Here is a 19,006-nt window from a genome sequence, read left to right as displayed (position 1 = left end):
GGATGTGGATATCTGCGTTGGCACTATCAGCGGCAAATGCCATCACGTTCAGAAGAACATTATGGCTCGGTGAATAGAAAACGGACTCTGTGTGAAAAAAAGCCTCTGACATCTCTTCATTTTTCGGACACCATAAATTTACGAAGGGCTCAAAGGGTTCTACTCAAATGTGTTTGAAGCTCGGTCATTACTTGGGCTGCATGGGGTCCTGGGATCAAAATCCCACCATAGTTTTTTGGACCTGCAGCACCCTTGGGCAACAATCCTGGGTAAGTGCTCTGACCCTGAGACCTCATTGGTTTTCTCTGCAAAGGATTCAGGGATTAATGTGTCATGTAGTATTCTGTGGTACAGCCTCTTTTTGTTGGTGCTGGGATCTAGACTGCACTATACCTCCGAGGGTTAGTGATTCTCCCTCAAGACAAGGTCCGAGCCCTTAAACAAGGAGCCCGCACACTTAACCACTCATCCCGTGATTTTATCCGGTTTGCCATGAGGGTCCTGGAGAGAAATGGTGGCAGCAACAGAAGCGATCTCTTTTCGCTCATCTGCATCTCCGTCCCCTGCAGCATAAACCCGTTCTCCCTCGATTGCCGGTACCGCTTGCCCTTTTAGGTCAGGCAGCCTTTCAGGTGGACATTGAGGTCTTCTCTCTTCCAGGGAAAATCCTTTCTCCCGGTTTATTGGCTTTAATGGTTAGTGGTGAATACCGATGCCAGTCTCCTTGGCTGGGGAGCAGTCTTCGTCACCTCATGGTTCAGGTCAGCTCTGGAGTCGAGCCTTCCGATTAATGTCCGAAATATCCGAGCAATCAGCTGCCCTGCAGCAGTTCCATTATCTCCTAGCGGGTCACCCCATTCAAATTCAATCGGACAAAGCCACGGCTGTCGCATGTATCAATCATTAAAGGGGGTTACCCGCAGCAGGGTTGACATTAGGTATTCGTTTAAGGACTCTGGACGTGGATCTGATGGCTTCAAATTTGAACGTCAAGATACTCCACTTCACAACTCGGTCTCGGGATCCCTAGACCATCAAGGTGCATGCACAGGTCTCCCCGTGGCTTCAGTTTAGTTTTCTGTATATATTTTTTTCTCCGCTTTCTTTACTTCCGAGGGTCATCAGGAAGATCTAAGCGGAGGGGACTCCAGTAATCCTTGGCGCCCAGGTTTGGCTACGCTGGGCATGATATGGAGATTTAGTGCAGATAGTCGCCGATGTTCCGTGGTGACTGCCGGATCATCCAGATCTGCTCTGCCAACGTCCGTTTTGTCATGAGAACTCAGGGGCCCTGTGTTTAACAGCTTGGCGGTTGAAGCCTTGAGCGATCTCAAGCTGGGTTTTCTCATTGGGGGTTTCCCACCATGATTAGCGTTGGGAAGCCTGCATCAGCTAGCATCTATCAGCACACCTGCTGACCTTTTTCGCACTGTGCAGGCACCGCGGATGTCCTCGTGCCTGCTCTGCTCCCTCCATTTTGGGAATTTCTCCAGACTGATCTGGAATCAGGTTTGGCGCTCATATCTCTCTCTCTCTCTCTCTCTCTCTCTCGCTCTCTCTCAAAGGCCAGATCTTGGCCTTACCTGTTTTATTCCAGCGCAGGATTACTTCCATTCTGTAAGTGAGCATTTTCCTTCAGGGAGTCTCCCATGTGGTATTCCCCTATAGTATGCCTTTAGAGGCCTGGGACCTTATATTGGTTCCAGGTGCTTTTTTAGAAGAAGTCTTTTCAAACCGTTGCAGGATGTCTCTGAACGTCTTCTTTTTTTCTTGTCACAGTGCTGTTTATTAGTCAAGTCTCAGAGCTAGCCACTCTCCAGTCGTTCCTTTCCTGATTTTCCCCCAGGACAAGGTGGTCATCAAATCGTCTGCGTTCTCTGTTTTCCAAGGTAATCTTGTCTTTCCACCTTATCAAGGACTTCGTCCTTCTCTCTTTTTGTCCAGCACTGCTACATTGGGTGGAATGAGTTCTTCACACCTTGGACGTAGTAAGTGCTCTCAGAAGGTGCGTCTTGAAGACGGCGCCCTTCAGTAGGTCGGACGCCCTATCCTTGTTTCCTGAGGGTCTCAGGCAGGGTTTAGCCACTTCAGGGCCACAATACCAAATGCATTCGCTTGGCTATTCAGAAGTCCTACCGCATCAGAGATAAGCCTATCCCAGTGGGGATTAAGGCACACCTTACTCGGTCGGTGGACTCTTTTTTTGAGCCATTGGGCATCGGGTGTCAACAGAACAGGTCTGCAAGGCTGCGACTTGGTACAGCCTACGCTCTCAGACTTCTGCACATGCAACCCTTCGCAGACGTAGTCTGCAAGCGGCAGTAGCTCAACTTTAGTCAGTTGGGACATGGGGGTCGATCTATTATGTTGTTCCCCACCCATGGACTGCTTTTGGGACGTCCCATAGTCTGTGTCCCCAATGAGTCGAAGGAGAAATGGGGATTTTTGTGAGTACTCACCATAAATTCCTTTTCTCCAAGCCAATCATTGGGGGACACAGCACCCACCCTGTTCATCTTTTGGCTTGCGCTTGTTTTTTTCTTTAATCTGATATGAAGTTAATGATCTCCTACTGCTTTTGGACTGAACTGGTTCTCTGGGAGCCAGCAGGAGGGTGTATACTGCAGAGGAGGAGCTAACTAATTTTGTTTTAACTTAGTGTCAGCCTCCTAGTGGCAGCAGCATAACACCCATGGTCTGTGTCCCCCAATGATTCCCTCGGAGAAAAGGATTTTACGGTGAGTACTCACAAAAATCCCCATTTTCTTTCTTATAAGGTAGCTTTCTTTATACCCATGACTTCCATTAGGAGAGTCTCGGAGCTTGCGGCTCTGTCTTTCTGCGCCTCTTACCTTATTCTCCATCAGGTTAAGGTAGTGTTGAGACCAGTTCCATCTTTTCTCCCGTTTGTGGCTTCGATTTTCACCTTAATGAATATATTGTTTTACCTTCCTTTTGTCCTCCACCATCTCATCCTAAGGAAAAGAGCTCTGCACAGCTTGGATGTTGTTAGAGCTCTAAAATATTATTTATCGCCTACAGCCTCTTTTAGGCATTCAGATTCCTTGTTTGTTTACCACAGAGCCCTCAGAAGGGCTTATAAGGCTAAAGGCTGTCCAAGCTTATAAGGCTAAAGCTAGGGTGGCCTCATGTAGGATTAGGGCACACTCCACACAAGCGGTTGAAGCTTCCTGGGCGGTTCCTCATCAGGCACCAGCCTTGCAACTCTGTAAAGCAGCTACTTGAGCTTTGGTGCAATCTTTAAAGTTTTACAGGGGCCACACTTTTGCCTCAGCAGAAAGAAGCCTTGGTAGAAAGATACTGCAGGCGGCAGTAGCCTAGACTTCCACTTAAGTTGTGGTGGAAGACCAGGTGGTGACAGTATGAAACTTAATACTATCCCACCCTAGGGACAGTTTTAGGACATTACGTGGTGTCCCCCAATAAGACGAACGAGAAAAATAGATTTTTTACTTACGGTAAAATCTGTTTATCGTAGTCTTCATTGGGGAACCCAACTCTCTCCCTTGATTGCCCAGTTGGGCATATAGTTATGTTTCTTCTTTTTCTCCTCCTACTTCTTTCTCACCAAACTGAGGAAGCCTGCTCCAGCAGGCAGGGTATAATCTACTGGGGGGGGAGCGAATTTTATTTAATTGCATTAATAGAGTGAGTCTCGCGGTGGAAGCAGACTATCCCATGGTTCTTTGTTTCCCAATGAAGACTATGAGAAACAGATTTTACGGTAAGTAAAAGAAAAATACATTTTTTATAACCCCCTCCATACGACACTTTCTGGTTCAATGGGATCACTGGTCTTGTTCGACGCCTATTCTCACCCCGAAATCACCATCATCCTTCATGAGGTTGACGCATCCTATGCCATCCACACATCGCCCCCATTTTTGCTCATGTGCATGCGTACTTCGCTCTGCCGTACTGAGGGCAGAACAGAGTACTGTAATATGCATCCACTGGCTTTATTTTTGGATAATCGGCGCTTTTTGTCCTCTCCCTTCGCATGCTCATTACGCTATATTGCTCTGTCTGCACAGGTTGCTGTGTGGATGATCTATGGCCTTGGAAAATTTGTAAGCCATATTTTTCCTCTGCACAGTCCAACTTCCTTGTGATTGCTTGATTCTAATACCATGACAGTCTTGATATGGGTTTTGCATCTACTCTGTAGATGCAACTCTAGAGGACAACCCTAGGACTACGGCGTGTGCTTTGGAGCTGTCCTAATTACATGAATAGAGCTGGAGAGAGATGGCTGGGCAAGGAGCTCAAATTTCTAAAATTGTTGATCATCAAAATAACAAGTCAAAGTATTTTGTTTTTTAATAAAAAAAATTATTCCTAGAACTTATTTAATAAAGCCACATCACTTAAATGAAAACTCCAGGCAAAGCTTATACTCTGTGCTATGCCATGTGCCAGGGCTAAAGAGAGAAACGTTGCGGTGTCGTCTGATTTCTGCCATAGATAAAGACGTGCAGAGTCAAGGGAGGAGAAGCGTTTTATTGGACTACGCGTTTCATTTCTCTGTCCCCTTCATCAGGTATCCAGTAAACCGATTCTCCTACCTTGACTTGTTTCCATCCACAGCAGCGCCCGGACAACACAGCAACTTTTCTCTGGCTCAGTTCCACCTATAGGTATTCGGAACCGGCAGTCGGTACAGCAGCCCCATGATGGATATACCTTAACTCCTTCCAGCGTTGTGCCTGCCCAACTCAACTAGCCTTAGGTGAGCAGCATCCATGCCCTGAGGTTTGCCTTTCAATACTGATCCACACATGGAGCGCTTTTCTTGTTTTTCTCCTTGTGCCAGGGCTACGAAAATGGTAAATGACATCTGGATTCTAAGAACTAGAAAAGCTCTCAGACTCGCACCAAGCATTATACTGTGTCTCGTAATGCCTAAACTAATTAACCTTTGACTTGTTGATCAGAATTGCATTTGTCATATGTTAAGGTGTGCTACAAAACTAATGTTATGTCTCGTGGTGGATCCTCAAAGCCCCTGACCTGGATATGCAGTTCTTATACAGCACGGACAGTTGGTGCAGCAGGGTGGAAAAGTGGAACAGCAGCAAATGGTGCAGCTGAGATGGAGCAACAAGAGCTGGTGTAGCAGAGATAGCAGCACAATAGTGAAGGGATGTTGAAGCTATGAAATATAGTGGCAGGAACTCCAAAAACCTGGTGTCTTAGCCAGGTTTAATGTCCTAGATGGATGACATCAATGGAGCGCGTCGTTTTGCGGTGGTAGCAGGACCGTCCGGAGAGAGATGCTACGCCTGTTGCTTGAACTAGGACAGATAAATAGCAAGTGAAATTAATGTCACTTACTGCTTATCCAAAAAATAAGGCAAGCATGTAGTTAATAATAAAAGAGGTATAGACATATTACAGCTGTATGTTGCCATATCTCCCTCTTCGCAACCAAAAATCGACTAACAATCTATTAACATCACCCTTTTCCAAATGGTCAATCCGAGCAGGACGCTGTGGCCAGAACACCGTATCTGCAATGGCAACGTGATTAAGACGCAGACCTTTTCCTTGGGTGCCATTCAAGAACAAACTGTATCAGGAATTTAATGCTCTGGTTGATTTCACGTCATGGAAAATTGCATCAAGTTCATAGAATTTCAACGTCTTTTTGCCTGAAATCTTTGTTTCTTCTTTTTAACTGGTCACTACAATTCCATTGTGCGCTTTTATATTTGTGGAAATCATGTAGGTTTTCATTTTCCTTGCGATTTTTGTTATTTCTTAGGTGCGAGTAACAAAAACATTTGCTAGGTTTATACTTAGAAGAGTAAGAGGTAGCTTATCCCTTTTGCATAGACCCTTTGAAGTGTTTTATTTCTTTTTTCAGTTAGTGTTCTATTTTTTTAATATTGTCTGCTAGATTTGCTCATCATAAAATATTCTTATTTTAGGTATTCAACTTTGGATTTTTTTTTCTGTTTCTTGTAATACCTCATTTTACCACTATTGGCATCATCACATTGAGGACTTATGACCGCTATGCTTGTCATCAGTGACTGACCGCTGTAACTCACGGTCACACCAATGCTCGAAAAGTAGAATCATCTGCTGCACTCAATTTAACCCTTTAACGTAAACTAAAAACGTGTACAAAAAAAATTCATTTTTTTTTACAGGCAAACTTTTTTTTTTTTAAAGTAAACTTTGAGGCCCAAAAAATAATATATCTTGCTTGAACAAGAAAAGATTTGCAGGACCATGTTGGTAGTTTGTTTAAGCCAGTCAAAAGCCCTACAAACGTTATTTTACCTGCTGACGGGTATCCTCAATGCCTCCTATGGTTAGTACGCCTGGCGCAGTGTCAGACATGTGTCATGCTGCAGTTATGACATTGTGTCTGGCCTACTAATCAGAGGAGGTGCCCGGGATCCCCATAGGTAGGAGGTGGTTATCTGGGTTCTGGTCAAGCAGCCTTAGACTGCCAATATGGCTTCTGGACCATTGTCCTTCGAATCTTGATTGCTCAACTCTATTTATTTGATATAGTCAAAACCATAACAGCCCTAATGACAAATCAATTGCTGAGTAAAATAATAAAATTGTTCTTGTCGTCGGAGCCAAAATTACTTTAGTCTTCACAGACTATGCGCTATAAACTATTAGTGCTGTATCAAGGTTGGTGAAGGATCCTGAGTAAAAATTTGGTGAGGTCTAAATCCAGTGAGCTATATCATATTTTGTATGGATACCTTTTTTTGAACATAAACATTGGATGGTTGATGTCTGTTGTCTATCTTCTTCCCCTATATTGATAGGATTGAGGAGTCCAATTTGTTATTAATAAAAGCATGTCCTATCTGTTGCAAAAATTTATAGATTTTCACCACTGATTTAAAGACGATCTGCCACTAGGTGAAAAGTGGGTAGTTAGGGGCCTGGCTCACGGGGTAATTATGCAGGGCACCCGAAAGACACACCTGTGAGTCACGCCCACTTCATAAAGACCATAAAAATTAGCGCTAAATAAAATGGCCCATATCTCTGGATATGTATAGGAAATTTTAAAAAAACAATTGCTATGCTGTGAGTGAACTTTAACATAATGTACAGATTTCAGTGCGGCATTTGATGCAAATTTCTAGTCTCCTTCCACAATGGTATTGTTGGACTCCGCGTGTAAATCTAGTGTTTTAGGAGGAGATCCTCTTCATGACTTTCATCTCACTTTATCTGCATGAATAAAGGTTAGTGGAATGGATACAACAAGACCACTTGTATTCATTGAAATAAATGGATGCTCATTACTTCATAATTTTAGTGGACTCTGTAGATCACAGTGTAATTTGGAAAGCCGCAAATAAAACTCTGTAATGTTACAATGTTGTTGCGCCAAATGAGGTCTTACGATTAAAAGGACTTACTAGTTTGATGGAGTCTTCCAAAGATCGTCAGAGCAAGGCACTCTTTGGCAATTCCGGAGCAATGTAAGACTAGACCGTGGAGACAATCAAGGTCATTTGTTCTGATAATCGGTGGGGTCTCACTGATCAGACACCCACTGATCTAGTAGTTGTCACTAGTGATCAGTGCATGTGCTGGGATAAGGTGTTATCGGCCATGCTCGGGTGCTAACCGAGTGACTTCGGCGTGCTCGAAAAATATGTTCGAGTCCCCGTGGCTGCATGTCTCACGGCTGCTAGGCAGATGCATGGATTGCCTATTTGTTAGCCAGTCGCTGCATGTGTTACAGCGGTAAAACAGCCACGAGACATGCAGCCGCAAGAACCCAAACATATTCGAGCACGACGAAGACCCTCTGTAAGCACGCGAACATATTCCGATAACACTTTATCCGAGCACGTTCGCTCATCACTAGTTGTCACCCATCACGTGGATCGGTGGTAACTCCATATTTCGGGAATTCCCGATTCAAACCATTTGTAAATATTAAATTAATTAAAATTTAAAGCAGTTTTCCAGTTTCAGAAAACCTGTTTGCCGGCTGCAGTTTGTTTAAAAAAAGAGTTTTACACACCTTACCCTGGTCTAACGTTGGGTCTCCACCTCTGCTCCCAGTTTCTGTTATTGTCTTCTTCACTGATATCACATAAACAGCGCTGCAGTCCAAAAACTGAGCGCAGCGGCTCTTGAGCGCCACAGACAATAAGACACACCAGGAGCAGCGGCGTAGACTCAGCGCTGGACTCAGGGAGGGTGAGTATAGAATACATATCGGGTACAGCGCTGAGGCTATGCCGCTGCTCCTGGTGTGTTTTATTGTCTGTGGCGCTCAAGAGCCGCTGAGCTCAGTTTTTGGACTGCAGCGCTGTTTATGTGATTTCAACGATGCAGACTATATATATATATTTATTTATTTAAATACACACAATCCGTGTCTGGAGAAAAATTCTTTAGAAGTATGTGTTACCAGGAGACTGTAACAAGAAGAGAAGATGTTTCCACCGAGGTTAAGGTCACATGTTTGACTGCGATCGTCTTTCAATAGAGAACTTACTTATCACAGAAGGAAATCCATGTCTGCCAATATCCGCATCTCAAGCCAGCCCTTAGGTGCCACGGACCCTGCAGCACTTTAATTAAGCCAAGTTCTTTGTCACTTTTTGCAAGAACATCCATAAACTGTTTGACTAAGTAATTAAACTCCTTGTCGTTTTCTTTCTTCATTTCTCAAAGTATCAACAGTGCCGATTTTTGCAATTTTTTTTTTCTTCTGGAAATGATCACATTTCCTTCCGATTGTAAATTGCTGTTTTTTTTTTTAAATCATTATGCTCGTTCTATTAAACTGCCACGTATCTCTTCTCATGCCCATTTCTTGCCATGTCGAAAAAGAAAAGCGGGAGAAAAATCCCCCTCTGCATTATCTCGCAGCACATCATAATTCCTAATCACTTCAGTGGATTTCCATAGACTAATTCCAAATATTTGCTAAGTACATTAAACGGTGTAATTATACTTTTTTTGCCTTTCTCCGTTTAATAGGGAACATATGGTTTCTTCATCAATCTTACAAACCGCACTTAATTTTTGAATGCTTTTATTTGAAGTAGTGTACGGTACACAACAACGAATGAGTCCCCCGAGTGCGCGCGAGGAACGGCAAGAGTTTACTCAGTAAATTCAGTATAATTCAGTTAACCCAGTTAATTCAACAGTAAATTTTCTGCATGTCTATACAGCAGCGATCCAAGCGAGATCCAAGGGTGTCTTTATACACCTGTCTCAGCAATGAGCATTTTCTAACAGCATTGTTGCAACTCAGCATTCCCGAGACCGAGCTTTGCAGGGAATTTTATTTTACCTTTATGAGGGGGTAGAAAGAAGACGGCAAAAAGGGATGAGCGGTTCCTTTTCCACTTAATTTTATCATAAAAAATAGCCTATAAAGTCATTTGTGTGTTGAAGGAATGCAAGACTTCTACTTCTTCTTTTAAGGAATTATTACACTTCTATTAATCAGTATTTGTCAACTTTTTGAGATTGTCATCCCTGAGGATGATGAGTGTTTTTTTGTTCAGGACAATTCTGCAGGATAGAGGAGATTTCACAAATCTTCCGTATGTTTGGGAGGTCTTCCCTTTTTTGTGAGCCTTTACGAAAATGTTCAAGTATGTCGATAGGCAATTGGGATGGGTTCCAACTAGTGATGAGCGAACGTGCTGGGATAAGGTGTTATCCGCAAGCATGCTCGGGTGCTAACCGGGTGTCTTCGGCGTGCTCAAATAATATGTTTAGGTCCCCCGTTGCTTCATGAACACATGCATGGATAGCCTGTTTGTTAGGCAATCCCTGCATGTGTAACGGCTGTCGAACAGGCGCATGGAATATATTATATTAATATATGTTATTCGAGCACGCCGAAGACACTCAGTCAACACACGAGCATGCTCCGATAACACCTTAACTGAGCATGTGCGCTCATCACTCGCTTAAACCTCATAAATACTTTCTTACTTGGTCTGGATAGACCTTGGAAAGAGTTAGGTGGGCGTCTAGGGGGGATGGAATGGGTGCAATTTGTTGACTTAGCTCCTTTTCGACATTTGATATACATGTATGCATAATCAGGAAGGAGTTCACTTGGTATGATGTGCAGATACATGTGATAGTGATCATCAGGGCTGTGGAGTCGGTAAGCCAAACCTCTGACTCCTCAATTTCCATGACACTGACTCCGACTCCACCAAAATGGACTCCGACTCCACAACTCCGACTCCACAGCCCTGGTGATCATAGGGGGAACAGGAGCAGTACCTACATGATCATCGCGAGAAGCCTGGCTTAACTGACACCCGAGATCCTGCAGCAGCAGCCAGGGTGAGCCAACATCTAGATGGTTGTGTGACAGAGAATACTGCCTCTCTCCCCCCGCCAACATCGAGATCGCAGGGTGCCAATGGTTGTTATTGCAATCCAAGATCAAGCAATGGACTTTGGGTCTATCAGCTAAAGTAACCTGTTAGACCCTGCCATAAACAGGGTCTAACAGGCCACGTGTCAATATAAAAACAGGTTGGTCTAGTGCACTACCATTAACTAAGTGTTAAAAGGAATCTATTACTAAGATTTTGCTACCCCATCTGAGAGCAGCATGATGTTTGGGCAGAGACCTTGATTCCAATGGTGTATCACTTCCTGGGTTGATTGCTGTATTTTTTTATTAAAAATTGTTTTGCCTGCTGCAAATCAACCAGTTCTCTGAATGCAGAGCTGTGTATAACTCCGCCTACACCACTGATTGACTCTCTTTGCATAGGGAGAAATATGCGAATCAGTGATAGGGCGGGGTTACACAGCAGGAGGACTATGTGGCACGAGACAACTAGTCCTCTAGTGATAAACTCTTGTTCAGAAAACTGTAATTTTATCAAAACTACAGCAAGCACCCCAGTAAGTGGCACATCACTGGAATTGGGGGCTCTGCCCCTCAATTATGCTGCCCTCAGATTAGGTAAGTGTTTTTTAAAGTGTTCAAATTCCATAGTGGGACTAAATTAGAAGTAAAAAATAAAATAAAAAAATTTCAATAAACTTGTAAAATATATATATTAGAACATGAACGTTCACAGTAAAACATTTCTCCATTTTTTCTCTATAAAGGTAGACATATTTGGTATTGCTGCATTTGGAAAACCTGAGCTGTAAAAAATGTCAAATTATTTCATCCGTAGCGTGAACACCGTAAAAAAAAAATTAAATGAAAAATGCATTTTTTTTAATCAAACTGTTACACAAAAAATGGAATAAGAAGCGATCAAATTGTTGTATGTCAAAAAATATTGCATAAAGTCAACTCATCCTGCAAAAAACAAGCAAGCTGGCGCTCATACAACTCTGTTGGCGTGAAAATAGAAAAAACTTATAGCTCTCAGAATATGGTGACGCAAAACCAGATAATGTTTTTGTAAAAAAATGTTTTTACTGTGCAAAAGTAGCAAGACATAAAAATATATATATTCATTTGGTATCACTGTAATTGTACTGACCCAAAGAAGAAAGCTGTCTTTTTCACTTTTACCATACGGTAGGCTGCGTAAAAAAATAAATAAAAAACTGTTAACTTTTTTGTGGTATTTTTCTGGTTTTAACCGTGTAAAAAAAAACAAAGTTTCAAACTTGCAAATTTTTCTAATTTTGTCGAATGTCAGATATTTTCATTAAGAAACACAAAACATAAATCTGCCTAAATTTGACACTAACATAAAGTACAATGTGTCACAAAAAACAGAATCATCGTAGATATGTACAGAGGAAGGAAGAAACACCTATAAATTGCTGGAGACTCTAATGATAACTTCTAGTCTCATGAAATACATGCCTTTGCTATAAGCTATTAGGGGCAAAGAAAGTTTAGGCATGTTGGACTGAAATTCAACATGATAGATCCATTGTTCTTCAGTCCATTGGGTTTCAACGTGATTGATCCATTGTTCTTCAGTCCATCGGATTTTGACATGATTCATCCATTGTATTTCTGGGAATGGTGACTGACAGTACCTTTCTGCCCTGTCTTTATTAAAGTAGACATGTTAGACTGATTCCAGCTCACACATTTGAGGGAAAGCGTTGAGATAGCTCCCGGCAGATCGATAGTCAATAGTGTTTTAGTGTTGGGCCAACTTTACTTTGAGCAGCTCTAAACTCCAAGATGGGCAGTTTATTTTCTTTCCCACAAGTGTTACGGTCCACATAACAGGCATGACAGACCTTTGCAACATTGTCAAGTTTATTGGGCTGAAGTACTCTCGAACGGCAGGCCGGAATCAACAGATGTTGTGGTGCTGGTTGCGCAAATGGAAGACTTGCTCCTTCAGTCCTGGAATAAGTCTTTCCATGGCTCTTGCACAAGAACTCAAGCTGTGGCAAAAGGTGGTGCTTTGAAACGATGTCGTTCTCAAACATAAATTACTGCCATATGGCAAAAGGGAATTATAGTATCGGGTTTCTTCAAAGCTTGGTGGCTTACAGATCAGAAATTCCTTTCATTGCAATTGACCCTATGTTTTTTGTATGACAATTACTTAAATAAAACATAAGTAGTGCAATGACCTGATTCTTATTTTTGCTTTTGTCCCTACAGGATTTGAGACTGCACGTTCCTTGGCTCTTCATGGTGCACTGGTAATTCTGGCATGCAGGAACCTCCCAAAGGCAAATGAAGCCAAACGACAGATAATAGATGAATGGGTAAGTCAGAAAATTTCCAGAATTTATTACATATAAATAATTTAATATTGCATTTTCATTGTGGAAGTTCTTTGATCCCATTCACATTATACTTAGTCACGTGTTTATGCCGAGTAAACTTAACATGTCCATTGGGCAGATGAGGGCCGATAAATTCCTTTTGGTCCCCATTAGGTCAGTATATATCTTCCAAAATTTTATATATCTAAAATTGACAAATCTCCGGGCCCGGATGGGATACACCCCTGAGTACTGCAGGAATTAAGTAGTCATTGATAGACCATTATTTTTAATCTTTAAAGACTCCATAATAACAGGGCCTGTACCACAGGACAGGCGTATAGCAAATGTGGTGCCAATATTCAAAAAGGGGACAAAAACTGAACTCGGAAATTATAGGCCAGTAAGCTTAACCTCTACTGTGGGTAAAATCCTGGAGGGTATTCTAGGAGATGCTGTACTGGAGTAACTGAACAGGAATAACCTCATGACCCAATACCAACATGGGTTTACTAGGGACCGTTCATGTCAGACTAATTTGATCAATTTCTATGAAGAGGTAAGTTCCGGACCGGACCAAGGACACGCAGTGGACGTAGTGTATATGGACTTTTCAAAAGCTTTTGATACGGTGCCACACAAAAGGTTGATACATAAAATGAGAATAATGGGGATAGGGGAAAATATGTGTAAGTGGGTTAAGAGCTGGCTCAGGGATAGGAAACAAAGGGTGGTTATTAATGGAGCACACTCGGACTGGGTCGCGGTTAGCAGTGGGGTACCACAGGGGTCAGTATTGGGCCCTCTTCTTTTTAACATATTTATTAATGACCTTGTAGGGGGCATTCAGAGTAGAATTTCAATATTTGCAGATGACACTAAACTCTGCAGCATAATCAATCCAGAGGAGGACAATTTTATATTACAGGATGATTTATGGAAACTAGAAGCTTGGGCTGATAAATGGCAAATGAGCTTTAATGGGGATAAATGTAAGGTCATGCACTTGGGTAGAAGTAATAAGATGTATAACTATGTGCTTAATTCTAAAACTCTGGCCAAAACCGTCAATGAAAAAGACCTGGGTGTATGGGTGGATGACAAACTCATATTCAGTGGCCAGTGTCAGGCAGCTGCTACAAAGGCAAATAAAATAATGGGATGTATTAAAAGAGGCATAGATGCTCATGAGGAGAACATCATTTTACCTCTATACAAGTCACTAGTTCGGCCACACTTAGAATACTGTGCACAGTTCTGGTCTCCGGTGTATAAGAAAGACATAGCTGAACTGGAGCGGGTGCAGGGAAGAGCAACCAAGGTTATTAGAGGACCGGGGGGTCTGCAATACCAAGATAGGTTATTACACTTGGGGCTATTTAGTTTGGAAAAACGAAGACTAAGGGGTGATCTTATTTTAATGTATAAATATATGAGGGGACAGTACAAAGACGTTTCTGATGATCTTTTTAATCATAGACCTGAGACAGGGACAAGGGGGCATCCTCTACGTCTGGAGGAAAGAAGGTTTAAGCATAATAACAGACGCGGATTCTTTACTGTAAGAGCAGTGAGACTATGGAACTCTCTGCCGTATGATGTTCTAATGAGTTATTATTATTATTATTATTCTTTATTGTTATAGCGCCATTTATTCCATGGCGCTTTACATGTGAGGAGGGGTATACATAATAAAAACAAGTACAATAATCTTAAACAATACAAGTCATAACTGGTACAGGAGGAGAGAGGACCCTGCCCTCGAAGGCTCACAATCTACAAGGTGATGAGTGATTTATTACTTAAATTTAAGAGGGGACTGGATGCCTTTCTTGAAAAGTATAATGTTACAGGGTATATACACTAGATTCCTTGATAGGGCGTTGATCCAGGGAACCAGTCTGATTGCCGTATGTGGAGTCGGGAAGGAATTTTTTTCCCCAATGTGGAGCTTACTCTTTGCCACATGTTTTTTTTTTTTTTGCTTTCCTCTGGATCAACATGTAAGGGCATGTTAGGTTAGGCTATGGGGTGAACTAGATGGACTTAAAGGGAACCTGTCACCCCCAAAATCGATGATGAGGTAAGCTCACCGTCATCAGGGGCTTATCTACAGCATTCTGTAATGCTGTAGATAAGCCCCCAATGTTACCTGAAAGAGGAGAAAAAGAGGTTATAGTATACTCACCCAGGGGCGGTCCTGCTGCGGTCCTTCCCGATGGGTGTCTCGGGCCCGCTCCGGCACCTCCTATCTTCATTCCATGACGTCCTCTTCTGGTCTTCACACCGCGGCTTCGGCGCAGGCGTACTTTGTCTGCCCTGTTGAGGGAAGAGCAAAGTACTGCAGTGCGCAGGCGCCGGGCCTCTCTGACCTTCCCGGCGTTTGCGCACTGCAGTACTTTGCTCTGCCCTCAACAGGGCAGACAAAGTACGCCTGCGCCGGAGCCGCGGCGTGAAGACCAGAAGAGGACGTAATGGAATGAAGATGAGAGGCGCTGTACCGGACCTGAGACGCCCATCGGAGCAGGACCGCCCCTGGGTGAGTATAATCTAACCTCTTTTTCTCATCTTTCAGGATACATCGGCGGCTTATCTACAGCATTACAGAATGCTTTAGATAAGCCCCTGATGATGGTGAGCTTACCTCTCCATCGATTTTGGGGGTGACAGGCTCCCTTTAAAGTCTTCCTTCAATCTTAATAACTATGTTACTATGTTACTAAAAGAAGATGAAATAGCATAATATATTACGTCCATCAAAGTAGAATAAGTAAACATACCGCTCAGTATACTTATTTTTAACCATGGCAGCTTACGGATAGCATATGCACCAATGGTAACTAGGATTGTGGCGAATCTATTAATACACCTTAATCCATCGATCTCCTGTGGCTTCTGGAAAGGAGCCTTAAGAATTGCCTCTTACCTGACCCTTACCTTACCTTCTTTCGATTAGCCGTACTAATGTGAAATTTTCGTTGTGGCGTGATGCACATCTGACGTCGCGCTAGACCGACTAATGAAAAGAAGAGCCTTGGATGCCATCATCGAAGAGACGCTTCTTGACTCCCGTCCAGCGGCAACATACTACTTACATAGCTGGCTGACTGGACCAGGTCCTTTCGAATCGACTCGCACTATCCTCTATCGGTGACAGTTGCCATTATTAGTTGTGATGAGCCAATAGTGAAATATTCGGATTCGGGAAAATTGGCACAAATAATTTCCAATATTCGTACCGAATAACAAATCCAATGCAAGTCAATGGGAAAACCCGACTATATTTTTGCTGGACCCTACAAACTGGTATGGGGGCTTGAGAAAAAAGCTGAAATGGATGGGAAAGAGCTAAAACTAAATGGGAACTGCATGCCTTTCTGACTCACATATGGTATCTGGGAATAATGTTGTCAGACTATTGCGCCCGTTTTTATGGATTTATAAGAAGACCTACCAAACCTAATTTTTTTTTAAAAAGGAAAAATGCTAAGAAACATTTTTTCCTTAATAATTACATGTATATAATGCAAAAAATAAAAAAATTATTATATATATATATATATATATATATATATATATATATATACCTCCCCTTAAGCATATGTTCACATGGAGCATTTGGCTTTAGTTTTTCCTTTTACATTTGTGAAGGCTCTTACTCCTATATTTGGGAGTTCCCTCCTTCATGTCAAATAGATAGCAAGATAATGGAATACATATTCCCCAGCTAAAACATGCCCATTTGAAGTTTGGGCTTCACCTGCCATCACCACCACATCCACCGTCATGTCATTGTGCAGCCCTCGCTTCACATTTTCAGATGGCCAGCAGGTGCCGTAAAACCTGAGTTTTGTAAACTCCACAGTTCATTTTTGCCACTGGATCCTAATTGAGCCACTGTCATAGCGGGAGAAGCCGCTGTAAGGTGAATATAATACAGGAGTTGGGGGAGCTGTATGATCAGTGTCAGTAAATTGGGTTCTACCAGACACCAAAAGACACCTGAAACCCATGTCAGGAACATGGACAAGCCTCATTTTCCTTGGAAGCAGCCTCCTCAATTGAAAGAACCAGGAGTGCCCTTGACCAATCTGCACAAGCCTACGCACTTCTTCTGGAAACTACCCAATTAGGCAGAATGTATATTTTGCATGGTTTTGAGCAACAATGGAGTAATTACAGGATATGTCCCGGAAAGTGTCGATGTCTGTGGAGTGCATTACTCACGTGACAGGCAGTGGTACGGCCTGAATAGGTGTGTGGAGCGTATTAACCCAGTCTTTTAGACGTGCTTAAAATGTACAGAAACTGGCTAATACCCCACCACCGTTTTTTTTCAGCCCAAGTTTAGAAAATTTAATGGAAGCCACAGTTTAATAAAGAGACCGAAGTTAATGGCCTTTGTCCAGCACTGGACAATGTAAAGTGCTAACAAATATGTATGCTCTATCTGACTAACAATTTGGGAACAGACATATATGCTGACAAGGGACAACTGACCTCTGTGCTGGGACAACAAACTGGACGTGGTTGCTGACTGTTGTGTCTGTGCAACTGCAGGTTGTGGGCAGGAGGCATCAGTGCCTCCTTCCTGGACAGCAGATTGAAAGGATGTAATATAGGGGAAGGGCCAGTAGTTTCACCATCAGACACAGATTTTGTACCCAGGCGTTCCACCCACCTACTGGGGTGCTGCGTATATGAGTAGTACATGATGTATGCTTACCGAGGTATTATGTCGAATTTCCCTATATAAAGGATGTGAGGGTAAGATTTTAGAACTAGCAGCATTATATATAAATAGAGCATGTTTCATTACTCATTATTTTTCTGTATAAGGCTGAAACCTGAAGAATTATGTGGAGCATATTAATGCATTTATGTGCCAAAATGTCCAAAAAGTCAACATCAGGTTCCCAGATACACAAAGAGTCCGTGAGAAGGGTAACACAATAAAAAAATTGTAATAGAATATATAGAGATTGACAGTAGAAATGTGACCATTGCGCAATGTACAAAGTTTTCCAGAAATTACCTAAGGGGTCTGTATCATAGACTCTGAAAGAGACCATGATGGGGACCTCACAATACATTATGCAATTATTATAATTGCTAGAGATAGGGAGTACAAGTTAAACCATTGCACATTGTACAAAGATTTACAAATGTAAAAACATTACCCACGTGATGTGTACAGATATGACCACTAAGTACTTGTTGCCGAAGCGGAAGAGTAGGACGTGATTTCCAGAACAAAATGGGATGGTAAGGGATGGATGTTAAGACAACTTCCAAAAATGAACATTTGGGCTGCATTCAGGTTGGGTTGCTGTCATCCATCCGTAGGGCTTACAAAGTTAGAGGAAATCCAGCCCTTGTTCAATTTTAGAAGAGTCAGCCTGTCTGCATTTTCCATTGACAGGAATGTGTGTCTATCCGTTATGATTGGACCGGCTGAACTAAAAACCCGCTAAGGCAACACTCTTGCATGGCAGCACCTCCAAGGCATACAAGCTTGTATGGTCACTTAAGTACTCCATCATCTTGGTCAACTTTTCCCTCCTCGTCATGGTTACACTCACAGATAGTCCTTTTTGATGTGACGGTTTCATGAAAATGGCCCAGTTGGTGAACATCCCCCCCACCCCTCCTGAGTTGCACCTGGTGTGCGTGTGCCTCCCCTGTAGTCCTTGTGGGTGAAAAGAGCCGGTACCTCTTCCAGCAGCGTTGTTTGAGGGTAGTCTTTTCAGCAACTCTTCAACAACGGCGCTCTGGCACGCATGCACTGAAAATGGCACGTCTGCCTCCAATCGGAGAAGAAAATTTCTCCTTGTACCGTAGGTCAAGAAAGGTGCACAGCCAGTATTTTATCGTGGACAAATGTTTTTCACGCATGGGTCTTGGGAAAGGCATCTGGACATGAGATGTGGCATGTGTGGCAGACTACAAAGAGTCAAACGTTAAATTTTTTTATATCGCTTTTATGACACATGTCAACAGCAGACTCTGGGAAATTACTTGCACATAGTGACGTTTGTTTATCTCTGCAGGCTTTGCTCCAGTCGCACAACTGCTAGATAAATATTCTCTAATAGGTAATTATTATCTTTTTTAAATCGCCTTTATGACACGCACCAACAGCAGACTCAGGGAAATTACTGGTAAATAGTGATGATTGCGTACTTCTGCATGTTTTGCGCCAGAACTGCTAGATAAATATTAGCTATTTCAGCAATAGATGAGGAATATTATTTAGCAATATTATTATTATTTTCCAAAGACAGAAGAGTTTTTATTT

General features: G+C 42.5%; 1 protein-coding gene across 12 annotated transcripts in view; it reads left to right on the top strand.

The window, feature by feature from the left end:
• WWOX (WW domain containing oxidoreductase) overlaps positions 1 to 19,006 on the top strand; it is a 1,206,506-nt gene that overhangs the window by 133,894 nt on the left and 1,053,606 nt on the right. For all 12 annotated transcript variants that reach the window (XR_013221655.1, XR_013221654.1, XM_077288364.1 and 9 more), the window contains exon 6: positions 12,602 to 12,708. Coding sequence is in view for 10 of the 12 variants with exons in the window: in XM_077288364.1 (XP_077144479.1) it covers positions 12,602 to 12,708 (107 nt within the window). In the remaining 2 variants the exon portion in view is untranslated. The remainder of the gene's footprint in view (positions 1 to 12,601; positions 12,709 to 19,006) is intronic.

Source organism: Ranitomeya variabilis, chromosome 2 (genome assembly GCF_051348905.1).
Source record: "Ranitomeya variabilis isolate aRanVar5 chromosome 2, aRanVar5.hap1, whole genome shotgun sequence".
Taxonomy (NCBI): domain Eukaryota; kingdom Metazoa; phylum Chordata; class Amphibia; order Anura; family Dendrobatidae; genus Ranitomeya; species Ranitomeya variabilis.
The sequence above is the reverse complement of the archived record's forward strand: the minus strand, read 5'-3'. Positions and strand labels throughout refer to the sequence as shown.